Genomic DNA, 26,363 nt, shown 5'->3' with positions numbered 1-26,363 from the left:
TCATTGAACTATGAAAGGTTTGAAACTTTTAAGGAATGAAGATTCTTAAAACATCACAGATGCCAATCAAGTTTCCCAAGGGGTTTTCAACATAACAAGTCACCCTCATGAACTATTATTTAATCACCAAGTGCACCAATGCTGCACATAAGCACATCTCCACCAGTTTTCCAAGCACTGCTGTTCCCCTCCAGATAGACATTCAGATATCGTGAATCACAAGGTCATTAGGGATCTTCCCTGATTGATCTCGCCTTTCCCTGAGAGTTTTTGATTACTGACTTTGTCACTGAAAATAGGGTCAGGTCCTGATGTTATTTAACAGTCCTCATTCTAAGGAGACTCCCATCAGCTTCCAAGGGGATTCATAGATTAAGGCATTTTTGGTTTTGAGCAAGTTTATTGATTTCAGGACTTTTCCAGGGGTGCTACAACCAGGCAGAAGCACATAGTCTTGTTCCCCAAGTAGTGGAAAATCAGGGAAAACTGTTCCAGTCACATGGCACTCTAGGCTTTCTGCCTGTGATGAGGCATCTCTTGCAGGAATGCTCAGAACTTCAGGCATTTGTAAGCATACATCCATCTCTTCATCAGGCACAATTTGCATTGCACACCTCTTGCCACATTTGCATATAAATTATGCATTAACAACATTAAAAGCTCGTTGAGATCTCAACAGCCACACATTATAAAGCCATAATGAGCATGGTGCTTCTACAGACCAGGCTCTCCTCCACTTTTCTCCTCAACCTGCTTGTTTCTTGATCACTTTACCCAAAAAGACTTAACCTTTTCCCCACCCCATTTCTGTCCCAGTTTCTGTCTCTGTAGTTTTCACCTGCAAAGCTCTAAACACTGTGGTGACTGTAGACCAGATTGTCCAAAGCTCAGCCTGTGGAAATAGGATTTTTACAGGGATAGCAAAGACATTTCTGTTCCAAAAGGCAAGTTGACCAAAGGGAAAGATGAAACTCCTTGTTCTAAATCTTGTCAGCAGAAAGATGGTTCTAGTTAGACATTTATTTAGCATAACCAAAATTATGCCTTTAGCCATCCTCCATCTGGGAAAAACCTGAATCAATGGAGCCAATATTTTCAGACCTGTACATTGTAAATTGAGTGTCAGCACCTAACGTTTCAGTCCAAATGGTTAATAGCTTGACAAATATAGGATCAGCTGAAAAACAGAGCTTTGTAATGGACAGTGTGAGGCAGAAGCACTGGGGAAGTGCTAAAACCAGAAGTGGAAAATGAGTGCAGCTGTTTGGTGCTGTCAGGGCTCTGCAGAGAGGGCACAGCTGTTGGAGCAGGAGCAGCACCAAGATAAGGTGAATGCCAGAGGGACGAGAGCAGGCAGATACCTGAGCACATGTGAGACACAGCCCGAGACAAGGCAAAGAGAGATGAGAGGAAGGGGGTCCTGCACCTCCTTCCCCCACAATGCTGCCAGGACTGCGCTTTCTCAGTCCCATTTTTGGTACAAAGTTTCCCAGATATTTTATATTGACCTGTATCTTCCCATTCTTGCAGACATGCCCATCCGGAGCACTGCTCTGTAGGGTGATTCCTGCCTTCACTTACTTCCTACTTTTTGATTTCTACCACTACAGAAGCAAAACTAACCCTTACAACAAATTGAGGTTAGATTCCCTTTTCTACCTTCTTCAAGTGGCTGCAAGTGACCCAAGATACCCACAGTCTAGAGATCCTGAGGCTAAGCCTCCTGCTTAGAATTAAAGCTCCTAAAAATATTCATTCCTTTATATGTCTGAAAGTCTGGAATCAGCTGAAGTAAATAGCATTAGTATGAGCTGGCCTATTTGCACACAAGAAAAGAATCTGGTAACTAATTAGTTCATTTTCCTAAAGTACCTCATACCCATTCCTATAATACTTAGGAATTAAAAGTCTGAGAATGCAAAGTGTTCCTGACGTAATTCAGCAAGCCCCCCACTGCTATTCTCAAGGACACTTTCCAAACATGAGGTTTATTTGTTGTCATAGATACTCCCACAGACACAGGCATCACTTCCATCCAGGGACTCTCACTTGCCAGCAGCTGGTTATAATACAGCTCTGTGTCTGAAGGGCAGGACTGGGCTCTTTTTGGGCAGTGCTGTGCTATGTGCCCTGCTCAGGGGGTATGTCAGGCTGCTGGTCTCCTTTATTCCTTCCTAATGCAGCAAACAGGATTTATGAAGGCAGGAACAGACCAATGGGGTGTTTAACACTGATAACTGGGGCCTGATTTTCACCTCAGAGCTGGTTTCTGTTCCAGGAATCCAGCTAGAAGCCTACTAGGCCTGGCCCAGGGGAGCCTGCTCTACCATCTGATCTATTCCTGGTTTAACTCACACAGCAGAGTCCTAATCAGTGAGAAGGAAAGAAGGGAATGAATCCCAAGGGGAAGAGGAAAAGACCCAGCCCAGCTATTATTTCACTCCAGTTTGATAGGGAGAGGTATCTTCTCCTGCAAGTTAATACAGAGCAGGTGGAAGAACCAATTTTCCCACTTCCCCATGTCCAACAAGCAAAGCAAATGAAGATCTGCTGGGATACAGGAACAAAAAAGAATCAGGAGTCCCACTGGTGCCTGGTAGGAGGACAGGGAAGCACTGAAGAGCTGGTGGCTGGCAGAGGAGAGGTGTTTAATGGATATTCTGGGAAGAAAAAGACTAAGGAAAAGCTTAGAAGTAAGGAGAATAAAAATGAACACGAAGCACAGAGCAGTGGCTCCCAAGCTACAGCCCTTGCTCCACTGAAGGATCTCTTTGGAGCAACAAGAAGAGGAGGTGGAAAAGACATTTTCAGCCTTGGCTCTGTAGAATGTAAAGAATAAAGGAGGCAAGTGGGGGGAAAAAGAATCGTGGCATAGACTGACACAAGCAGAGCAAAAGCATAGCAGAAACAGTCATGAGGAGCTGAAGAGGCAGAATCAGAAGAGGAGGGATGAAAGAGTCATGTAAGTGGGGAAAAAACTCCTGTGAGTTACCAACTGAAAAACAGGAACAGTTAGAACCAAAGACTGATAGAAAATATTAAGTGTTTCCAAGGCAAAGCCAAAAGAGAGGTCCCTAAATGTCTATGCCAGCAAGTTCAGGTGATACAGAAAAAACACCTTATTGTCAAGGGGCCAGATTTGACTGTGGCCATGAAGGCATGCAAGTTATGGCTGGAAATGTGGCTGTGCATGACAGCCTGTTATTCTCTCTCACAAGAGAAGAGGGATATGTTTAGTTCTGAAATACAGCTTCACTGGTAGTGGGTTTTTCAGACTTTGGGGACCACAGCAGCAGAACGTCTGATGGAATATAAGGCTGATTGAGGGCACTCTGGCTCCAGTGTACCAACAGGATTATTTAACACACTGTTGGCAAGTTACTGAAGAGCTGAATTTCAAGTTAGTTCCTTACCCAGGAGGCTTCCATAATCTAGCAAAGAAAATTCCAGGCTTACACTGAAAATGTGTGTTAAGCAGAAATGATGAGGAATTGAGGGAGGAGGAGAGCACAGGTGACAGAAACAGGTTATCCCATCAACCTCAGGTGAGCACCAAGGTAAACTCTTCCTAGCACAAAATTCACGTTGAAGTTGGTCTGTCCCAGTCCCACACTCGGATTGAATCTCGACTTAAGGCTGAAAAGGTTTGAAGACAACATTTCTTTGGGCAGAGCAAGAACTTGCCTGAAACCTGAGTCACATCCATTCCTTCCAGAGCCAATGTGTTTCAGTTTTACTGGGAATTTCAGCACGGGGGAGATTAGTCAGACTCCATCCAGCAGGTTGTTTTTATTACCCAGGTCAGAGTCCAGGCCTTTCAAGTCGTGCTGCATTTCAGTCCTGTGCAGAGACAACAGAAATTCTAATTATTTATAGTAATTTACTTTAAACATGCCCAGCTATTATGGTTTGTGTGCTGCATCAGGCAACCTTAGGACCACCCTAGGCCGAATAAAAAGCCATTTAATAGCATATAAGGGAGTTTACTTGTTCTTCTCAGGCTCTACTTGTACAAAATAACTATATGAATATAGTACCAACTCCATAAGATCTTGTACCAAATACAATCTTCTTTGACTTTCCCCATCCCTGGGAGTGTCCAAGGCCAGGCTGGATGGAGCTCTGAGCAACCTGGTCTAGTGGAAGGTGTCCCTGCCCATGACATAGAACAAGATGAACTTTGATGTCCCTTCCAACTCAATTCTATGATTCTGTGACTTGAGCAAAGAATGTAGAACCATAAAAGAGCTGGCTTAGTATTTACTGAAGCATTTATGTAATAGCAGGAGACTGCATGACCCTTTAATCTGTTCAAACAGTTCCCTCTCTCTTCTCAGAGCGCCTTCCTGAGTCAGTGGTGGTTGGAAAGGAAGTTTGCTCTCTTGCTTTGTGTTCTCCATCACACAGGGTGACCGGCTCTTTCCTACAGACTTTTCTGGAAAGCATCTAATCCAGCAACCAATTCTGAAGCTGCTGGTTTAAAGTACAGCTATAAGTTAAAGGCTGCAGTCTGTGCAGCTGCAGGAGTCCTCCAAGTATTCCAAGTCAAAATACAATTGCTCCAAGGGGGCACATTCCAGAGCCGGAGCTGTGCCATCTTTATTGTTCCATACATATGCTTCCCATCATTGGCTCAGCACTCAGAGCTGCTGCAGAGGGGTAACACTATGCCCAAATTATCCTTTCACCTTCATCCTCCTGGGAAATCATGGGTTTATTTGTTAGGTATTGCAAGGTTTGCAGTTGCAGGGGGCCTGGGAATGAGCAGGAGTGAAGGTGGGAGCAGCAGATTGTGGCCTCTCCCACATATGTGCCTGTATTCCACCCCTGTCCAAACCTAATCTCTCCATTTGCCTGGGGGAGCTCTGCTGTTCCACAGTAAGTCCATTCCAAACAAGTGATGCTCTGTAGAGGCCTGTGAAGCAATACATTTACAGCTCTAGTCCTGAAAAACAATACAAAAGAGCCCTAAAATTAGGCAGGTGAGTAAACCTGCCCTGCAGGTCTCAGCCTCCAAACCTGCACTTCCCACACCACCTTCCCTGCTCAAGCACTTTGGGGAAGTTACCCATCCTTGGGCTCTTTGCTTCTTCCAAGTTCCCAGAGAATATCCCCTATCCCTGGTTCTCCAGCCTCTTTGCCACGTTGCCAGCAACTCTCTGAAGCACTGGCTTCACCTATCAAAGAAATTATTAAAAATCACATTATTACTCCATCGTTTAAATTAACAATAGCACAAAAGCTGCATTTTGTGCTTATCATTGGTTAGATTTGAACATATCCTACCTAGTAACACATGCAGAAGAATTGAGGTATTTAGAAAGGCAGTGCCAGAGGCCTACAAAAGATATTCAATTCTTTATCAGTCCCCACATTTTCAGCCCATTTCAGGAGGCCATAGGTCATACACCAGAGACACACCAAACAGGTACAGGAACACAGCACTCCAGTTTGTCTTTCGCAGCACTAAAAGGGAGAGAGTTAAGGAACTTGGCATTTCAAAGCATTACAGTGTGTTTCTTGGACTGCAGAGACAACTGGTTTTTGAGCTAACACTGTTGATAAATGGCTGCTCTTAATACCATCCCTGGCTTATAGCTGAGCTCATCTGAAATGCTTCTCCTTCTCTTTTCTCACACTTTTTAATTGCCAAAGTGGAGATTCTAAATTACTTTTCTTGCTTGTGAATTCTTCAGTTATTAGCACTGACCAGGAGTCTGAAATACAGTCCAGTCTGGCATAACTTGTCTTATTTTTTGCTTCCCTGGATAAAAACGCTCTTCAGCCCCTCTGTCAGGGATGCTCTGACCTGCTGAGCATGTGAGCAGCCTCTGGCAGGCACCACAGAAACCAAACTCTGTTTTCTCTTTCACTGCACAGAATCCAAGAATAGGTCAGGCTGGAAGGGACCACACTGGGTCCCATCTGGTCCTACCTCCCTGCCCAAGCAGGGTGATCCCAGAGCACATGGCACAGGATTGTGTCCACATGATTCTGGAATATTTCCAGTGATCATGGACAAGCTCATCCACCAGGACCCCCAGGACCTTGTCCACTTCAAGAGATCTGGGTCTCTGTCGTTTGCATGAGTGTTTAAATGAGCTATTTAATGACAAATCTGAGGCAATTGCATGCATATGAAAGCAGTCACAGTGCTTGACTTTTCTATGTTTATCCCAATTGGCTCATGCAGCCTTATTTCAATAAATCACCACCAGGTGTACACAATGTAAGACCAGGGAAAGACTGAGTGTTGCAGAATCCATATATAAAATCAGAGCAGTGAAAGACAAAGCAGAGTTTGGTTACATTCTTAAAAAGTTAGAAACATCCTAGGTACCATTTTCAGCTTCTCCTTCCCCACTGAATTTGTCCTTCTGCATCACAAGTGCTTTTCAAGGCAGCACCACAGGCAGTGCCACGAGCCCAGTGCTGTGGTGGGCTGAAGGGAATGATCAAGCCCCTCTCCCAGGCAGTACTGTGGGGCCTGCCAGAGGCTGCTCACACGCTCAGCAGGTCAGAGCATCCCTGACAGAGGGGCTGAAGAGCATTTTAATCCAGGGAAGCAAAAAATAAGACAAGTTATGCCAAACTGGACTGTATTTCTGCATTGATGCCATAGACTTCAGCTACTGAAATGTATGTGGTGCCACCTTTACTTAATACCACCTCAGATCCACCCATCTTCATCACACTGAAATTATGCAATCAGTTACAAACCCAATAAAAATCACATCCTTTACCCACACTTGCATCAGGGTTGTTTTAATCACCACATTCCCCCTCCATGCTGTACTCTCTTCATCCCAATATTTAAATAAGGGTAGACCAAAGCAGAGCTTCTCTGTTCATTTCAGGCTCTTATTCCCCAATTTTACAGACAGATAGAAAGGATGTATGTGCTGCACAGCACACACAGGGAGTCTGCCATGCCCCAGATGTGCTGATTTATTATGCATGCACAGAACTCTCCATCCAGCACGTGAGCAGTGGGTTAGGGAGAGCACAGTCCTTTCAGGAGTTTTTAATCAGCCAGTACCCTTGAAATACTTCAGCTCCCTTTCAGTCAGGTGGTGGCAGAAGAAATGCACCATGTGCAAAACCATTTCAGAACAAGGAGGAGGCCAAAATCGTGGGAGAGGCAGCACAGAGCTGGGGCAAAAGGGACACTTTTCCCAGTGGGTGACCTGCCCAGGACACCATTTCTGAACTCTCCCCGAAGCATTATCTTCAGGTCAAAGTGATGGCCTGTGGCAAAGCAGTTTAAAGCAGCCATGCCCAGCGTACAGCCTTCTTCCCCTTCCAGAGGTGCATTTTGTTCCACTAACACCTTGACTTCTAAGAAGCAAAAACAATCACTCAAATTTCTCATAAACAAATCCCACTAGACAAAATGCTCTCTATACTCCATTTCACTCCAAATCCCAAAGAAACTTGTGATATTGGAGGGCAAGTTATTTCTTTTGGCTGGCCTTGCTACAAGAAATGGCATGCTTTATTTTCCTCTTTACAGGATTCATATTGTGTTAATAAAGTTCTGTTGATTCCCTCTGGCTGACTCTGCAGGAAAACTATTCTCGCAAAGCTTCTAGTCTGAGTTAAAGTAATCTTGCTTAAAACTGCCCATAATTGTTTCAGTCTCTTAAGTTTAATGCTAAGCACTGAAAATATTGCCAAATTTGAGTCAGGACCGGGTGTTCTATGAAGGCAGGATAAGCTGACCAAAGGTAAGGAATTCAGTAAACGCGGGGGGAATTTGACCTGGCGTTTCTCTGAGCCGGCTTCTGTATTTTTGACCTCACTCTGAAGAGGATGGAAAGATATAAGAAAATCAAAACAGATGAGAGTTTAGTGGGAGTTGTGTGCTCCAGAACGCTCGTTATTCCATCAGCCAAGGCCCCAAGACCCAGTGCAGTCCCTGAGGGCAGCGCTTCCTCCGCAGGAAGGGCTGCTCAACCCACTCCCCACCACATTCCTCCAAAGGCTGGAGACAGTCAACAGGAAGCTGACACTGGAAATCAGCCTGGGGATAGTCTGACTGTGGGCAAGGGGAGCAGCCCCTCATCTTCTGAGACAGCCCCTCGAGGAACACAGCCTGGCTCCCAGCTCCCGTAAATATGGGAGGATGAGCGAAGTCAAAAGAGAAGGAAACACACTCAAAGAACCTCAGACCTGGAAAACAAAGCACGGGTGCAGTGCTGAATGCCTGTTTTCCCTCCAAGGGCAAGGATGGGACACCCTTTGTCCTTGGTTCCATCAGGAGATGCTGTCAGTGTTACTGCAGAGCCTCACACCACGTTTACCAGCAGTGCTTGCCCAAGGCTGTTCTGCATTGGAGAAGTCAAGCAAAAAAACCTCTAAATAACCTTTCAGGGATCTGCTTTCCAGTCCCTTTAATCTCCTTTCCACTTCCCTGCCATGCTGGGTACATTTAGTAGTCCTCTGGGTTTGTCCAAGCTTTCAGTACGGGTTGTTATGAGCTCTTGCAAAGTAGTTCAGTTACATTAGTCAGGAGGTGATTTCTCCCAGTCCTCAGTTAATTCAGATTTGGGCTCTAAGAAAACTTGGGACAATATTTTTTGAGTGTGTGAAGGGACAAAAATCAGAGCACCAGGACATTTTGTGAGTGTTGATATTGCCACATTTTTCTTCTGATTTTTGCAGGGCTTCTTTAAATTTAAGCTAGTATTGGAACAATCAGTCCTTTTGTTTCTCCTTGGCATTATTCGTGCCTATATTGCCTTTTATTTTCATTCAAAAACTTAGGAGTGATTCGTAGTGCTACCATCCATGTCTCTAATTATTCCAAGGAGAGAAAAAACTATTGTCATTTTTAACCAGGAATGATTTGTCAGAATTTTGACGGTTCCAATAGGTCAAAAAAACCAAACAAAAAACCCCCCACAAAACAAAAATCCAGCCATCTTTTACCCTCATGGTTTGCAGCAGGAATCAGAATAACCAGGAGTCCTGGCACAGAAAGCTCATGCTTGAGTCTCTGTGAAGGGGAACAGAGATTCCCATTTTTCCAGTACACTAATTACCTATTGCTATCTCTAAAAGACCAGAAGGATCCTTGAAAAGGTAATAACTTTATGACAAAGCAGAACAGACTGTTTCACTGCAAGAACTCAAGAAGCTTAAGAACCACTGCACTGGGTCAGCCAAAGGTCTACCTTTCCTGGCCAGTAATACTACATGTAATAAAACCATCAGAGAGAATTACCACATTCCACATTTTGGTCTGTCCCCTCCAACGACTGTTCCCAACTATTACTTGGCTTTGAAGTTCACTTCTCCCATTTCAGATCTAAGGCAGGCATTGGGAACCCAAAAGACCATTCTAATTATGAGAGTTACTATAATAAAGGATATCACCTTTCCCCACAAACCTTGCGCTCTCATTCCTCCGTGAGAATGTTTCTCCTTGCACATTGTTGGCCTCACTTACATTTTTAAAGCTGAATATTTATCCAGAACAATAAAGTTTCTGATCCAACCACACCTCCCTGCGAGTCACTCCACCGAAACACTTCCATGCATAACAATCACACATAGAGGCAAAAACTTGGAGGATCAGGACCTCAGATAAAACATCAGTTGTACCATGTCTGAGTCCAACCTCATTAAAGATGATAAGAACGCTGGGGACATTAATCCTGCTTTATAATCAATTCTGTATTTGCCTAGGTTATTTTTTCTGGAAGTGATTTTTCAAAGAGCCAAAGAAAGCACATATACAAAGGGATAAAAAAATGCAGCAGCAAAGATACCTAAAATAAACCAGCACTGCTATTTAAGTAGTCTGAGAGACCCCGTATCAGGTGGGATTACAGAAACAGGCAAGAACTACAAAACAACAGGGGGGTTATTTCTTTAAAGAGTTCCCCCCTCTTTGTTTTTGTCCCTTTTCTGCATAGAACACTCCTCTGTCCCTCCACTTATAACACACACTATCATTCATGCCTTCTTTTCTGCACACAGCTCTCATCCTTTCTTACCCTGAGAGGAGTTAAACACTCTTGTTCCTCCAAAGAACAATTTATTTTTCCTGACAAGGCCTTTTATGCAATTAGCTAGAGAAGCCATGGCCAAAAAGAAAGAATAACACATGTAAAACCACGCCAGAAAACAGAGTAGGTAGGAACTTGTTGAGTCTATTACCAGACAAAATGTTTAAATCAATGGTGTGTTCTCATAAATCAAAAGCCATATTTGGCCTTAACTATAACCATCCCTGTGCAATAGAGGGAAAACACTTTAAAAAAAAAATTATGAAGCTCCTGAAAGAAGGAGAGGGGGAAGCAGCAGATGAGACAAGTGCAATGTAGGGTCATCTCCCAGACAAGGAATTTATTTTATAGGTCAGAATGGAGGTGTCACAGCTCTCAGGGCTGAGCAGAGACTGCCAATCACACCAATTCATACCAATCTGGTGGGGATTTGGAGACATTAAAGAGCCCTTTGAACCTGGTTAAAACTTGGACACTTATGCAGGCTGCGTGCTATAACAAAAATTGAGCCCAGAAGAGCCAGAGCTCTTTGCTACATGATCAGAGACAAAAGGGTTTGCACTGCAGACCATAAAAGATCATTCCTTTTCAATTACACTTGACAGATCTGAGTTATTGCAAGAGGAACAGGTTTGGAGCAGTAAGAGTGAATCAGAGAACACAATATAATTCAAGAAACAGTGCAAAAACCTCGTCACACCTTTTTCTTTTTCAGCTGGAGTGGAAGATAATCTCTTTTCACCCCTCCATCCTTGTTCATCCTCTTGCTCTTCTGGTTGAGCTGGTTTGATTCAGATTTAGGGCCCCCATTCATCCCAGTTACATAGCTTTTCTGTAAAGCTCTTTTCCAACCCCATGCTCTGTTTCTGTTGACAGGGTTTCACTGCTTTCCACAAGAGTAATGGATTTCTCACATACCACACTTCAGAAAGGTCCCTTCCTCAACAACATCCTCCACAGCCCAGAAACCTTTAGTAGCTCTGTAAAAGCAGTGGCTCTGACCCAAAGGAAGATATTTTGCCTGCTGTGAACTCCAACCCTCCTCAGTTTGATTTGCAGCTCTGCAGACAGAGCTCCCAAAGCAGGGCTGTGCAGTGGCCTGGGAACACCCAACAGGCCCTGTCCCTCCATCTCAACTTATTCACTTCTTGTTCAGCCACCAAGCCCAGTCCTACTAAGCAGCCATAGTTTTTACAAATTTCATTTGTTCCTTTAGGCAATGAGTTTTACTAGACCTGCATCCTCCATATGAAATCCAAGACAATTTGCTTCTGCTTTTGCTTGCAGTCCTTAACACATTGTCAGCACTCCCACTGAAGCAATCACATTGAAAATAAGAGTTGCTTCTTCCAGTTCTGGCATTTACACATTTTACAAGATGTTGGAAAAGTACAACTGGATATTTTTTTTCCCCTGCAAATGTTGAGACAATAATAAGTACCAGACTCACAGAGTTCTGACTGGCCTGGGATCTAGGTGTTCCTGACATGTACCATGTCTCTCAAATATATTACACACTCCAATACTCCTGTTATCAAGAGCTTAAGCTTAATTCTTCTCTCCCCATCAACATGCAACAAGACTTCCAGGCTTTCCTGACCACCAGTTTCTGCACGGTGCTCCTTCCTCAGTGCACACAGAGAAAGCAGCAGAGTGTGAGAACTTTGTGGGCAATCTGTGAGCCGGACAGAGAGACAGTGACTGCTGTGCAAAGGAAGGGCCAAGGCACTGGGAATATCGAAAATAAATGCAGACCAAGCAGTTTTGGGTTTTTCACTCAACCAAGAGAGCAGTGTAGCCAGTCTGACATTCGCACTGTCAGGGCTAAAGCCTTACAGGGACTGGAGCTGCAATTCAACAAGCAATGCAGGTGCTGGCATAGTGCTTTTCTACCCCCAGTGCCATTTTCAGACTATTTGTTGACTGTGGGAAGCTCTGCAGTTCCACCTTCCCTAAGTCTTGGTTTACAGCTTGTTGGTGGGGCCAAGGAGAATTTCTACCAGAAAGTCTCCTCCACACTTCCAGCAAAACAGAGCAGCCTGCTGGGGCTCCAGTTTGGAGCAAGTTCTTACATCATCTGGATTAATTTTCTTACACTACTGTTGCCTCTAATCTTGACTACTTCATTGTTTCTAGGAAGTTTCAAAAGGGGAGGGCAATTAAAAATTATTTGAACAATTATTATTGTAAAGCAAGCTCAAAATCATTCTACAGTGTCCTAATTTCAGAGCTGCTCAATGTGCAGCATCTCTGGTGGGGCCCTCTAGAGCCATAGATGATGTGTAGTTTATCTGACAAGACAAAGGTAGAGGAATATAGAATCCCAGAATGGTTTGGGTTGGAAGGGACCGCAAAGCTCATCCAGTTCCACCCCGTGCCATGGGCAGGGACACCTTCCACTAGCCCAGGTTGCTCCAAACCCTGTCCAACCTGGCCTTGGACACTTCCAGGGATGGGGCAGCCACAGCTTCTCTGGCTTTTCATGGAGTGCACACTGGCTGCTCCTTTTATCCTAGTGTTTACAACTCTAAAACAAGCTCACACAAAGAGTTTAGGTCCATTTGAATCCAAATTAGCATCTTATGTCAAATGCATGAGACAGCCCATTGTGACAGGATGTTGCCAAAAAGTGAAGGGAGAATGAAAATTGAGATTCATTAGGTTTAAAGTGGACTTTTGACCACAAAGATCAATGAGTGCATTCTCCTGGGCAGATTTACAGGCCAAATGAATCCCTGGTTTAACCTCTTAGCTCAGAAGGTTTCATAAAGGGAGGGGTTTGCCTATCAGGGTCGGGCATGTGCATGGTTCCCAGGCATTACAAGATTGAAGTTGTAGCCATTTCAACCTAAAGGAGGGAAAGAAAAACCCACAAGAGGTTGGACAGGGAAATGAGATTTAAGCACACTCCCAGACCATCAGGCAGTGATTGATATACTAAACAACAGTACACCGGACAGGGTGAAGTCCTGCAAGAAAAAAAGCAGATGCCAGTGAAGAATGAGCACAGTCAAAATAGGTGGGAACTGTGTGCTCTCAGGGGCACTGGTGACCAAGGGCAATGGTACCCTGCACTGCCCTCAACAAAAAGGCAGCTATCCCTGACTGGTCAGTAAACACCTGACACTCTTCTGCCACCACTATGAAAAGATGGGCATTGTCTTCTCCTCACCTCAAGTTATTTATCAGCAAAAGTAGCTGCTGCAGCTGCTACAAAAGGGGTGAGAGTAACCACATCACCCCAAACAGCTGCACCAGCTGGGAGCAGAAGAATCCCACAGAAAAGACAGGTTATAAACTAGGACCCACTTCCAAATTTCAGAATATGGTAGAATTTCTACAGCACCCAGATCCACAGTCCTCATCCCCAAAGGGTAAGTATCACAGAATCACAGAGTGGTTGGCTTGGAAGGGACCTTAAAGATCATCTAACTCCAAACCCCTCCATCTCCAGGAGCTGTAAGTGATTTAAAAGTGAAAAAAACGAGTATAAATACCAAATGTAACACTAATAAATATTGAAAGCTGGCCCTGATACCACATTCAGTGGAGAGCAGACTCCAAACTGATTCCTCACCTCCAGTGGATATTGCCTTTCCTTTTTCCCAGCTGGCATTAAAGTAGCAACAGCTTTAGTACCAGGTTTTGAAGAATTTGTTACTGTAAACCAGACTTGCAGCAGCATTTAACATAAAATTGAGCTATTTTCTGGCTGTTTGTACAAAATGAAACATGAGCTAACATTACATAAACTAGATGATGCAGGTTTTTGTGGCCCAAATCCCATTTTTACTAGATTTAGAACCCCTCTGTTGATGCAGGTTTGTTTCTGGGGATGCAGTGATCAAAGATTTGCATCTGTTTGCATATGGAACTAGTAACTGTTGAATGTGCAAGTCAAAGCTTACAAACAGATAAATGTTTATGGATTCTTTGTAATTGTTGTTACTTTAATACCAGTGAGGGATCCAAACCCTACACGTGGTCCTACGGAAACACAACAGATGCTCTGTTCCAAGGATCTCATCTTAAAACTGAGTGTACTGCTTAACAGTAGACTAACAAAGTCCCTTAAGGTACCAGTTGTTTTTAAAAAAATGAAGGCAATTTTTAGGAATCCCACTGACCTTTCTGAGCTCTTTTCTTCTCAAGGGACATTTAATTTCATTTAGAGGAAACATTACCATGCTGTTTGAAAGCAGCACCAGGATTTTTCTGCAGCGTCAGAATTTTCTTTGGAACAGAAAAACCTTCCTGATATTACCGAACAAACAGACAATCTCACTGATACATTCCAAAGAGCGATAAAAAGGAAAGAAGTTAAAGGGTCTTATCAGTCTAAATGGCCTTTGGAGTGCAGTTACTGTCTCTATCTTCTAATCTCTTTCTGAAAGCTCTGGAAGCTCCCTGTGTTATCTGTGCCATCCATGAAAACTCACCACAAAGTCACTTATTGCCCCCTCACCACCTCCCATCACCAATTATTTGTGCAAGTGCACTGGAAATTTTTGAGGGTGGAGATCCTCACATGGCAATACAATCTGGAGCTTGTAGATTAAAACCTGATTTAAGTAAGATCCCCTTTCTTTAAAAAGCTGGGCGTTGAAAGCAGAGAGCAGAGCTATAAACATGAAATCACAGAATTCCCGGATGGTTTGGGTTGGAAGGGACCTCAAAGCTCATCCCATGCCACCCCTGTGACAAGGGCAGGGACACCTTCCACTAGCCCAGGTTGCTCCAAGTCCTGTCCAACCTGGCCTTTTGCACTTCCAGGGATAAACACTTCAAGCTCCATCTCTCAGCTACGAAGTGACGTTCAGTTCTAAGAAATCCCAAAGAACTTCCAGTTTTTGATGGACCATGGGATAAAAGACATGGGTTGGTAACAGCTTTAATGAATTTACTGAACAAAAAGGCACTGCCATAAGAAGCTTCCCCCACTATCTAAACATTTTTGCCAACCAGATGAAAGATTATGAATTTTGATTTCTTTTCCACTTTTGTTTCTCACACAGGCATATCACAGGCAGATTTCCTGATTATCCCCCTGAGAAGGCAGGAGGGTCAAAAGCTATTTTTTCTGAAAAAACTCCAGAGCAGGTACTGTTCCTCCTTTAATGACAAAAATTAATAAGACTGGGGAAGGAATTGCCACAAAACCTGTTTATTTAAGTAGTAAATTTTCATAACAGTGTCTCTAGTACTCTAGGAACCTTATGGTTAAAAAGTTTTTTGCTGCAAGAGAAAGGATGGTGTTTTTTCCAGGGTAAACCACAAAAGTTGGGTACCAAAATCTGTTCCATTTCAGGATCTTAGTCACGACTGAAGGTGCTCAGGTGATGGACAAGGTGGCAGAAGGTGCAGAAAAGGGCTCAGCTACCAAGAATTACTCTGCTGTTGCAAAATCCACATGGTTAAACTGGTCCTAGCTACCAGTATAACTACATGTTAAAGAGCCTTGGTTTAAAATAGGTCAGCAAAGCTGCCCCAGAGGCTGAAATTGGTTCCAGTGTGTTTGCATTCAGTATCAGCATAGCCCAGCAGCAATTATTTTTGTTTTAAGCAGAGAAGAGTTTCTTGTGCAGGCAGGCCTAAGCCTTGGTTTACTGCCAAAATTCATTAAGCAAGTCTAACATCCAAGTGAAGGAAGCATCTTAGTTTATCTTATGTATTCTTGTAGTGAACTCAGTTGTTTTTCCCGTAAGTCCCTCTCCCAGTTTCTCTGGCTAACAGAGGTGGCTGATAATCTCTTCCTCGGATCATCCTGATGTCACACAGGGGAAGTGCTTAAGCCCAGCTGGAGGCAGTGGTTGGCACTCAGAGCCCACCCCAAAGATCCAAGAGGATGATGAGTCTGGGGAGGGCAGTTATAAAGAGGAAGGAGGAGGATTCCTGCACAGGGGAGCAGGGTTTGGCCACTGAGTGAACCAGGTGTGGGGGCTACTGGTGGGCTGTGAAAATAGTCATAGTATGAAACAGTCAGAATTCTGTGGTCCTTTAAAGCTCCATTACTGAGAGACTGTTACCTGATCTGCCTGCAGCTGGGGATCTAACACAGGAATGGTACAACAGGATTGTCACAGAATCCCAGAATGGTTTGGGTTGGAAGGGACCTAAAGATCATCTCATTCCATTCCCTGCCATGGGCAGGGACACCTTCCACTAGACCAGGTTTGCATCCAGCCTGGCCTTGAACACTTCCAGGGATGAGGAATTTTAGATTCAGTCCTCCCTGGAATGCCAGGGAGGAGCCTGGAGCCAGCACTCTGTGTGTGGTTCGGGGCAGTGTAAATACAGGCTGGAACAGCACAGAGCACTGCACTGACCATCAGCTGCTTTGCTTACAACAAAATGCAAGAAAACCGCTCCAAGCAGCTGTGTCTGCCTAAAACTGAGCTCAGGGCATGCTCCTGGTTCTAGCCAAGCTCAGAGCCTGCTCAGCTCAGCCCTGCTGGCTTCAGCATTAAGTCACTGTGTTGTTCAAAGCGAAGGAGACCCTCGGTTAATTTTCAGCTCCTAAAGCAGAAACACATGTCAGAGTCAGGAAGGCTTTGTTGGCTGCTCTAGGAGCCACCCAGCAAGTGTGGCTTATTCCTGGAGGAGGCCTGGGGAAAGTGATGCTAATTAGCCCTGCTACCAACAAGGATAAACACAACTCAGACAGAAAACATCACCAGAAATGACACCGAGCAACTCTGGGTGTGGAGGCGGGTTGTGAATTTACTCTTCCTGTCCTGCTCCCAGCTTTGAATTGCCACCTTCAGCTGTTCTGCTGTCTTTCCTGAGCATCTGCTTTCTCTTTGCATAAAGAAATAGAAGCCAGAAGTCTGAAGATTGTTTTGCTGCCTGTTTTCCCTTCATCCTGGAAGGAAAACCCTGCATCTATTTTCCCAACAGATTTTCACTAGCAATTATCTGATTTTCAACGATTTTGGGGCCTGTTTTCTCTCCCTTCTTAGCCAGCAGAATGTGTGTCACAGCCTTGACAGATCTGCACAATGAAGTTGGCAAAAGAAAGTTCAGCACAATCGTGGTTTTACCTGAATGTCAGACAAGTAAAACATTTTTTATTCAACTGAGTCAGCTGCATATTAAAAATCCCTGAGGCCACTGGGTTTGCTCCTCACTGGTCTACTGGGCAACATAGTAAAGGAAATCCTGGCCCCATTGAAGCTAATGGGAGTTTTGTCCTTGACTCCAGGGCAGACAGGAGTTCACCTCTGGTACAGATGAGCTTCTGTGAAGGAGTTGGTTACTCCTGAGTTAAACTCCATGAAAAATCAAGAGTGAACCGTATGTAAAAAGGGAGCATTTTATAAGACTTGGGTAAAGACACTTTGGGGAAAATAAAATACAAATGAATCACTTCATGAACCATTGCTGCATTATTATACATCCTATATTTCTTGATTCTTTGACAACTCTGACCTTAGCTGACTTTGTAACGCAGCTGGCCTTCTGCACAAGCTGCTTCCCTGACATTTCACAAATACCTGGCCAAAAGATGTGCCAGAGAGATCCCAGTGCAAAGTACTTGGTGCTTTAGTCAGAAAATAACTGCTGTCCTTTAACTGAAAAGAAGCTGTTCTCTACTTCACTTTTCAAGAGTATTTAAGATTCCAGGACATCAGTGTAATCTCCCTACATCTGTTCCAGATTTCTACCCCTAATGGTTTTTTATGTTTTGCTCTGCAGATAATCATCAGATGTGACAATTTTTAGCTTTGCCCTTATCCTACTGCCAACAAAATTACAATCTTTTCCTGTAGTTCATTAAGTCTCATCACCATGAAAATAAGCCGAGAGAGTTGCCATTTAGCAGGTATTCCCCCCTCTCCCAACTCCCTCTCATTTCCAATATTAAATAATCCACCAGGAGAAAAAAAAGGTGTCAGAGAAGGACTCAGATCTCTGGAATTGTACTTTTTGTATCCGGCATTTTGCAAATATGCTTTTATTCTGACAGCGAATACACCAAGCATATTTTCCAGTACAAGAAATAGGTGCCTACACCTATGCTCACCTTTATGTTTCTGTTCCACACTATTCTGGATGCTCCATTTAGGAATTATCAGGCTGGATTTCACAAGTGCTAAACACACAGTGCCATCAGCTGATGCTGGGCGCTTCAAATATTCGGATTATTTCCAGTTAACACTGGAGGAGGAGAGAATCTGTACTCAGTCTCTGTTCAGCTACACAACAGGCAAATATATTCAGCTCCAGACAGCAATCCACCTTCCCTAAAACACCGCCACCACAGACCAAGCAAAAAACCTGGAATTTTCATGAACACCTTCAATGGAGACCAATGTTTGGAAGTGTTTGCCAGAAAACGAGCAGGAGAGTGAGGGAGTTTAACTAGGGAGTTAAACTACATTTGGGCAACATCTGCCAGGTGGAAAAAACCCCAAAGCATGCTTCAATCATGGACTGCAGTGGATGGGTTAAAGCCAACTGTAAGGTTTTGCAAGATCCTATAAAGCTCTGAAATCCCACCCAACATTTTGAATTCTTTCCTGCAACAAACAAATCACTGGGGTTGTTTCTGCAGCTTAAGCTTTGCTTGCAGGTGCACACTTGAAAGTAAACAATGCTCAGAAATTTTGACTCTGTCATCTTAAAGGAGTTTTTTTTCCAACTTAGAAGATTCCATGAAGAGCTACTCAGATGGATTTACCCGTAAGCGGAACAAGTTCAGACCACTGGCCCTCAGCTGGCTTAGATGGGACAGAGTCCCAGGCCTACCACGATGACAACAATATCTGCTCCTGATCTCTAAAAGAAGAAGCATTTCTTAGATTCCACAATACCCTCTTTCTGTAGAGTTAATACTCCAAGAGAACAACTTTTTCTCTGCAGGAACATCAGGCTTTATGCCTATAAAGCGTTTCTGTTCAAACCAGTTTCAGAGCCAAGCTCTGAGGCTGGCTCTCACCTGCCACAGCTGGAGATCCAGCATTCCCAAACTCACTCTATCCCTACTTTTCCTTTATGCCCACAATGCTAAAAGGGAAGAAGTTCAAGTAAGGTCTTCTTTCACAGAATGAGGCTTATTCTTGAAGAACATCTGCCTCGAGTATCAGTTCACCTGAGCCAACACCAGGCTTCCTGTGGCTGAGGAAAGCAGAACATAAGTGAGTCCTGCTGGCAGCTAAAGGTTTTCTTGTATTTGGTTCATATAAACCAGCATCAGACAGTTCCATTCATAGGCTGCACTCTGGTTCAGTGCCCATCTCTTTCCCAAAAACAGGGATTCACACTTCAAGAGTTTGGAAACACTTAAAATGATGTGTGAACACAGAAGTCAATTCAACTTTTGTGGGATTTAAAGGGAAATGTCTTTTCAGCCTTGGAAGAAAATGCTGCTGGAGAAGAGTCATCATTAGCACAATAGGAAAGACCAGGAAAAAATACAGAGGCTAAAATTCATCTGCTCCTGCTGAAATATGTTCTCTTCCTCAAAATTAAGAGTTTGCTGACTGCTTTCAGTATCATTTCAGAAAGAGGCAACCTAGCAAAGAAAAGGGCAGTCTAAAACAATTTAGGAAGACATCTGCTCCTATCTCCCCTTTCTTCAGGGGGAAAAAACCCAACTGTATCATCCTGTGGGTGAATTGCTTAGTATCTGAAACTAAACTTTTCTGGCCCTTCCCTTTCTCTCCTCCCCTTTTGTTGGATTCTTCAGGCATCTCCTTGTAGCTGGAGGGGAAATGGTTCTGTATAAAAGAGTATAAAGGAGCCAGTGGAGGTGAGATGCACAGCCAGCTTCCCCAGGCTCCCAGTCCTCTGGAATCACAGAGCTGCCGAGAGCAGAGGTGAAAGCAGAGCTGGGGAAGCTGCACAGGAGAACAAAACCAAGGAAGGCAGGACAGAAGGAAAAGGACAGTTCAGCTCTTCAGTCCCTTCATAGCAGGTTCATGAGAACAGAAACTCCACATAACCCCTTCCAGTATCATCCATCTGTATAAAAACATGAGAGCAAATCATTCCAGTTGGAGTGCACTTAAAATATCACCCCTAGAACGCAAAAACACTGCTGAAAATTAAAACCTTTTGTCAGTGCTGTGTGTTTACAGGTATCCTGCTGGATAAACCCACCGAGGTGCTGGGATTGGTTATGGTTACCCTTTGTAGGCAGGGCAGAGGTGGAGGTGACAAGGTTGGATTTCTGGCTGGGTATTAGCACTAAGGAAAGGATACACTCGGAGTAGCTCTGTTGGTTTTGGATACAACAGGCCTGCTGGGACACTAAAAACCTATTTTGAACTCCAGTCAATCTGTTAATCTCTCCCAGGGAATGAAATGCTTCGCTGCTTATCACCTCCAGATATGACTGAACAGTGCTTGGGGTTTAAATTACCATATTTAATTAAATGTAAGATACTGAAATGCTTGGGGACATCCACTAATGGAATTGCACTGGCTGCAAAGCATAACGTTGTCATTGTCCCCTTCCAGTGTCCAGCCTTCTGTACACTGAAAGGCATCCTTCAGAAAACAAATATTTTTACTGTTATAGGAAACACATCTTACAATTGGAAATGTTTTATTTTCTACTCCCTCGTGGTACTGCCAATATTAATGATCCATTAATAAACTTCAACGGCCAGAGATTTTCTGATTTACACTTATCAGTAAATGGTCTTAAAATTCCTCTCAGGGACAGGAGAACACAATGAAAAGTGCCTAGAAACAAGATAATGGTAGAAAAAGCAAATTCCACCCTCTGCCTTTTTCAGGCAATAAAGTATAAATGGCCAGGAACTCAGGTTATGGAATTGATGGAGCTGTACCCAGTTACCAGGGATAAGGATGCCAAGCTATCCACGGGTATCTGTCAGAGTTTGTCACAATATCTCTATCCAATCTCTCTCACCCACTAGAACAATCTCAGTCTTTAGCCACATTTGAAATCAGACACGCCTCAGGGCAACCTCTCAAAATCCATCCCTATAAAAATCAATCTGCCTTAGAAACACCAGCACAGATTCATTAGCTGAGTCCGAGTCCAGAGGGAACCTTAAGCTGTTAAATTAGAATATTGTGGGTGGTTTAAGGAGTTGGTCTTACTCCATGAAAGCCCTCATGGTTTGGGACACAGAAATCCCCTCTTTCCTAATGATAATAGGACAGGCAGCACCTGTGGTAGGGTTTGCAGGTGGGAGTGCCCTCAGTGAAAGGGCTGCTCTGTAATGGTCAGCCACTCTGGAATTCAGAGGGCAGCCTATGGGGTGTGGTGTTCCCCCAGTACTGGAAAGCTGAAAGTGTGGAGGGTTCCAGAATCCTACAAGCACATGTCTGACATACCTGGCACAGGAAAACACTCAACCAGCAATTCACAGCCCTGTGTGTCTCTTCCAGGTCGCTGAAGAACTGGCTGCCAAACAGGAGGCGGAGAAAGCAGAGCAAAAGGGGAAAAACGAAAAAGAACAGAAGGAACAGGCAAAAGAAAAAAAGCCACAGAAAGCTGGAAAGAAAGTAAGGCTTCCTGCAGTACAGGCAGGTTATGGAGAGAGAGACAAAGCACAGCCCAAAATGAGCAGAGCTGGTAACTGGCATTTCACTGGTCACCAAGGCTCCAGCCTCGGGTTCAGGAGACAAAAACTGGCTGGGGCCAGTCCCTCTCAGCCTTTGGTGGTTTGGGGGAACTGAATTTTACCTCTCACATTTTAGGAATGGCCATGACTGAGCTCAGTGGGAAGAGCTGATGTTGGTGTGGAGACATAGATGAGGGAAAAGCACACATTAGGGCTTTGACAGCGCTGCCAAGACAGTAAGTCAGGTAACAAAGTGGTGCCCGACCATCTAACCAGGCATTTCCACTTCTAATGTGTATACAGAGAAGTTAGTTGTGCCACCCACTTGCAGAATTAGGAAACGAGAACCTTAGTCTCACTCAGAAACCCACCTCAGAGCTTGTGTGGATTTCAGACTAATTTTTAAATTGTGTTAACCAGCAGCATCTCTTTTTTTTTTTTACTGCAGCCAGTATTTCATAAGCCTGTAAATAAGTCATCATTTTCAGTCCACATTCTCTGCTACTTTTGCTTCAAATCACAGTGGACACCACTTAACGTACAATACACTCCCTGAAATCTTTGATATAAAGGGCTGGTTTCACTGAAGACACACTTCCAAATTATTTCAGGGGCAGCTTCACAGAGAAAAGCACCTGTGAAGCAGTGCAGTGACCAAAGGGCACCTTCAAAGGCAAGCTATGCAACAAAAATTGTAGGCTTTTGCTGAAGCAGCAGATTTTCTTTTTCTTATTTACTTTATAGTATAAACAAAAGTTGAAACGATATATATTTTTTAATAAGGGTCATTAATCTCTCACTGAATATGTGGAGGAGAAGGGTGAGTTTTCTAGGGCAAAGCTTCACTGCAAGTTTTACACAAATTAATTTTAAGGCCTAACCCTAGAACAAACATGTATCAAAAAAAGAGATGCTTTTCTTGGACAACATCCATTAATATGGCCAAAAGCTCTCATAACATCCAGCCAGGAACCTAAATTACATGAATTGAGAAAACAGTCAACTTAACTGGGAGGCAGATACCTAACTGTGAATTTGTAACTTAGCATCTTTGCTGGTTGAAAACACTATTTGGGTCATATAAAACAGTATTTGGGGGTTTGGGGTGGGGCTTTTTTCCCCTTTGTCAGTGAAAATGCACAGCAGGCTGAAGGAGCACATGCATAAATATGCTCTCCACACTCTTTAAACCTGGTGCTGAGTAGGAGGGGTAGTGGCTGCTCCTCTGCAAACAGGAAATGTTTCTAAGTGCTGGCCTCACAGGTTTTCAGTCACTTGTCCTCAGGGTGACACTGTCACTGCTTAGTGAAGGCATCACACACTGCTATTATTGCTGCCACTTCATTCTACCTCAGTGGCAGAGCAGAGCCAACCTGTTGGAGCCACAGAGGAGAAAGGAATGTAGTGCCTGCAGACCCACCCCAAACACCACCTTGTTTATTTATTGTCCCTGAGACTTCTGGTGATTGGTACCAGGGCTGAGTGCAGCTCTGTGGGACCCCTTCGTGGTGTAACCCCTCAGATCAGCACAGACACTGCAGAACTCGATGGGGAAGATCAGACAAAAGGCAATAGCTTAGAAAAGCTTTTGAAATTAGAGGCTTGAAAGAGCATTGTCGTTCACAGCTTCAGAAGCTGCAGCATCTCAGACACCCCCGGCCTTTTGAAAGCGTTCACGAGGGTATCCTCTCATGGCTCTCTGCAGCTCTGCCCTTGTCCTGCTCCTTCCCAGCTCAGCCAGCCCAGAACAAACCCCTGGGATGCCTCTGCTCTCACACAAGGGATCAAAAAGGCTGTTCCAAACACTTCAGTATAAGTCAAAGTGAGACGTTTCAGGCACACTGAAAACGCCAAACCCAACCCAAGCCCCTGAAACTGGATGGCAATTCACTCATCTGCTTAAAAACCTGACTTTCCCAGGATAAATTTGATTTCTTCTTGGTCTTGCACATTTCAGAAGGTAAGAACCAGCAACACCAAAAATGTATCTCAGTCCCCTCACAGACTCCACAAGGTTGTTTTGAAATGGGGTGAAATAACAGCACAGAGCTCTGGGGTTTTATAACTTCATGTCATTCTCATCTCTTCACCCATCACAAGTCCTGTCAAGTAAAATTCTGAGCCATTATATCAGGTTTTCTATGGTTCATTGAGAAAGAACAAAGGGAACATTCTCTCCAAGGTTATAGCACTGACAGGGGAAAAAAATAGCATCTTAGACCAGTTGAGAAGTATTTGGAAAAGTTCTAACAGCAGGACTCTTATTAAAATAAGTACAGGCTATAAGTCATAGGGATGCAGGCAGGAAAAAAGCTCTGCTCCCAACTTCGATTCTTAAAGAAAACAAAAGTTTGATCCCAGAAGGAAATTTAAGTATTTCTGAAAAGCCTGATAGCAATCTCTACAAAGAGTATTTGGTATCAAAGCAACTTCACTTTCTTTTCTCTGCACGGTGCTGATTTGATTTCCCATTAGGCACTTAAGGAAAACAACCCACAACTTCATCCCCACATAATCCCTCTTTTCAACAGCAGAACCAGTGTGGACTGTTTCACCCAGCAACCTGTTGCAGCTTGTCTCACTGAACATGAGCAAGGCTGTACATCCCTAAATTTCATCCAAAAATGCTTCACAGTCAGACCCATTTTGTCCTCAGTGAAAGCCATTAGGAAAACGTCCACAGGAAAAAAATGCACAGTGGAGTCAATTCCTGTCAGTTTTCCCTGCTGCTGGGTGACAATCACCTGGGATGGACTAGGCTTTGGAAAGCCTCAGAAATAGATTCAGACTCATATTTCCGTGTTTCTGCTTAGATTCAAACATATATTGTTGGTTCAAGGTGCTTTAACACATTTAACACAGAGCAAGTATGGAACTAATTAACTGAACATCGAAAACTACACGAACTGGCTCCAGAGGAAAAGTTCTTGTTGTTTTATTGACTCTTAGGCTGTTAACTGAGGCAAGAGGGAGAAGAGCATCCTGCAGCTGTCCTTTAGACACAAAACAGGGGGCTTGATTCAAATCAATCCAATTGACACAATAAAAATCACTGAAGCAAATGACTAAAATGGTCCATTGGCTTATTTATAACAATAAAAGAAACATTAATGTGTCCTATGCTATTAAGAAGCTAACCATGAATTTTAGGCTGTTTTTTGGGGGGGTTAACAGTTAGCACTTCTCAGTATTTCCTCTCAGAACATCATGGTTTAATCATTTTCTATAAAATACCATGGAAAACTGTAAGAAGAATGGATTCTGCCTACTGCAAAAGATCCGAGGATGAATCTCAAAATGCTACACCATGTAAAGCTGGGAATACATGAGAGTAACTGGGGATTTGAGCTCAAATCCTCAAACTCTTGCTTATACTTTACCCAAACAGTTCTCAATGTTCAGTCAGGAAACTCCTGAGTTTCTTTCAAAGCTATCAATAAAGCTTAGGGTAGAAGTGAAAAATGCATTTAGATTTTGCATGTCCTTCCTGGCCCAAACTGTAATTACTGCAAAATTACTTCAATTAAAAACAGATCTTTAATAAGCTGAAACTGTATCTGCAGGTAGCAGATATGCACCTAATTACAGCACATATTTAGGGGGGTTGTTTAGACTTAGCTATTCCAGGAGCTGCATTTTATGTCTTGTTGATAACAAGTAGTTTACAGACTGCTTAGCAAAAGCCTGATCCACCTCTTGCTGTCTTGCATAAATCCACATTCACCTCCTCCCCAAACAGTGATCTACCTCCCCATTATCAACTATTACCTCACGAACATTTTGAGATTTATGTCTAATACAATATAAAAAAACGTGGAGAATTTTCTGGCAACTTTTTCCATCAGAAATACTGGTTCAATGGAATTAAACTGTTTCAGGAACATGACAATGGCAGAGTAACTGGAAAAATAGTAATTTCATTTATATATTGAAGGTCTCCTACCTACATCATGTCTTCAAATAAGCCAAAGCTTAATTCTTGTGACTTCAGTAGGTCAGTTGATAAAATTACACCCCCTGTGCTTCACTCATGGGGATGCTCTGAGGGCTGGAGCCCCTCTGCTCTGGGGACAGGCTGGGAGAGCTGGGGGGGTTCATCTGAAGAAGAGAAGAGTCCAGGGAGACCTGAGAGCCCCTTCCAGGGCCTAAAGGGGCTCCCGGAGAGCTGGAAAGGGACTGGGGACAAGGGATGGAGGGACAGGACAAGGGAATGGCTTCCCAGTGCCAGAGGGCAGGGTTAGATGGGATATTGGGAAGAAATTCTTCCCTGTGAGGGTGGGGAGGCCCTGGCCCAGGTTGCCCAGAGAAGCTGTGGCTGCCTCTGCATCCCTGGAAGTGTCCAAGGCCAGGCTGGACAGGGCTTGGAGCAACCTGTGCCAAGGGAAGGTGTCCCTGCCCAAGAAAGTTGGTAGAAATAGAACTTTCAGGTCCCTTCCACCCATTCTATAATTCTATGGAACTGTGCTCTCAACAGCTTTTCTTATCACCTTCCCCCCAATCCAGGTAGAGGATGAAGGCTGGAAAATGGGTCCCAGTAATTTCCTTTCAATACTGGAGGAAGGAAGCAGTCAATTCAAAGGTCAGTAGAAAAAGATAACAATTACAGCTGGAATGTTCAACTTAATCTGAATGTCATTCATGTAAGGTCAAGTGGGCAGCTGCCCAAACTAAGAACATCATAGAAATGAGGACATTTCATTAAAAAATGGTGTTTAGGAAGGGAGTCTTCCAGAAAATTCTTGGGAATCTGTCAAAATCATTGAGCTAATTGTACAGGAAGGTATGTTTCTGTGGGTGAAAATGAACAAAC

The 26,363-nt window shown here is 43.7% G+C and overlaps 1 protein-coding gene across 1 annotated transcript in view; it reads left to right on the top strand.

The window, feature by feature from the left end:
• The window catches only part of IQCA1 (IQ motif containing with AAA domain 1), a 101,043-nt gene that overhangs the window by 32,393 nt on the left and 42,287 nt on the right, over positions 1 to 26,363 (top strand). Inside the window, exons 7-9 of the mRNA XM_018084494.2 lie at positions 15,029 to 15,113; positions 21,378 to 21,494; positions 26,057 to 26,132. Coding sequence (XP_017939983.1) covers positions 15,029 to 15,113; positions 21,378 to 21,494; positions 26,057 to 26,132 — 278 coding nt within the window. The remainder of the gene's footprint in view (positions 1 to 15,028; positions 15,114 to 21,377; positions 21,495 to 26,056; positions 26,133 to 26,363) is intronic.

The sequence above is a fragment of the Manacus vitellinus genome, unplaced genomic scaffold (assembly GCF_001715985.3).
Source record: "Manacus vitellinus isolate BGI_N305 unplaced genomic scaffold, ASM171598v3 scaffold_71_pilon, whole genome shotgun sequence".
NCBI lineage: Eukaryota > Metazoa > Chordata > Aves > Passeriformes > Pipridae > Manacus > Manacus vitellinus.
The sequence above is the reverse complement of the archived record's forward strand: the minus strand, read 5'-3'. Positions and strand labels throughout refer to the sequence as shown.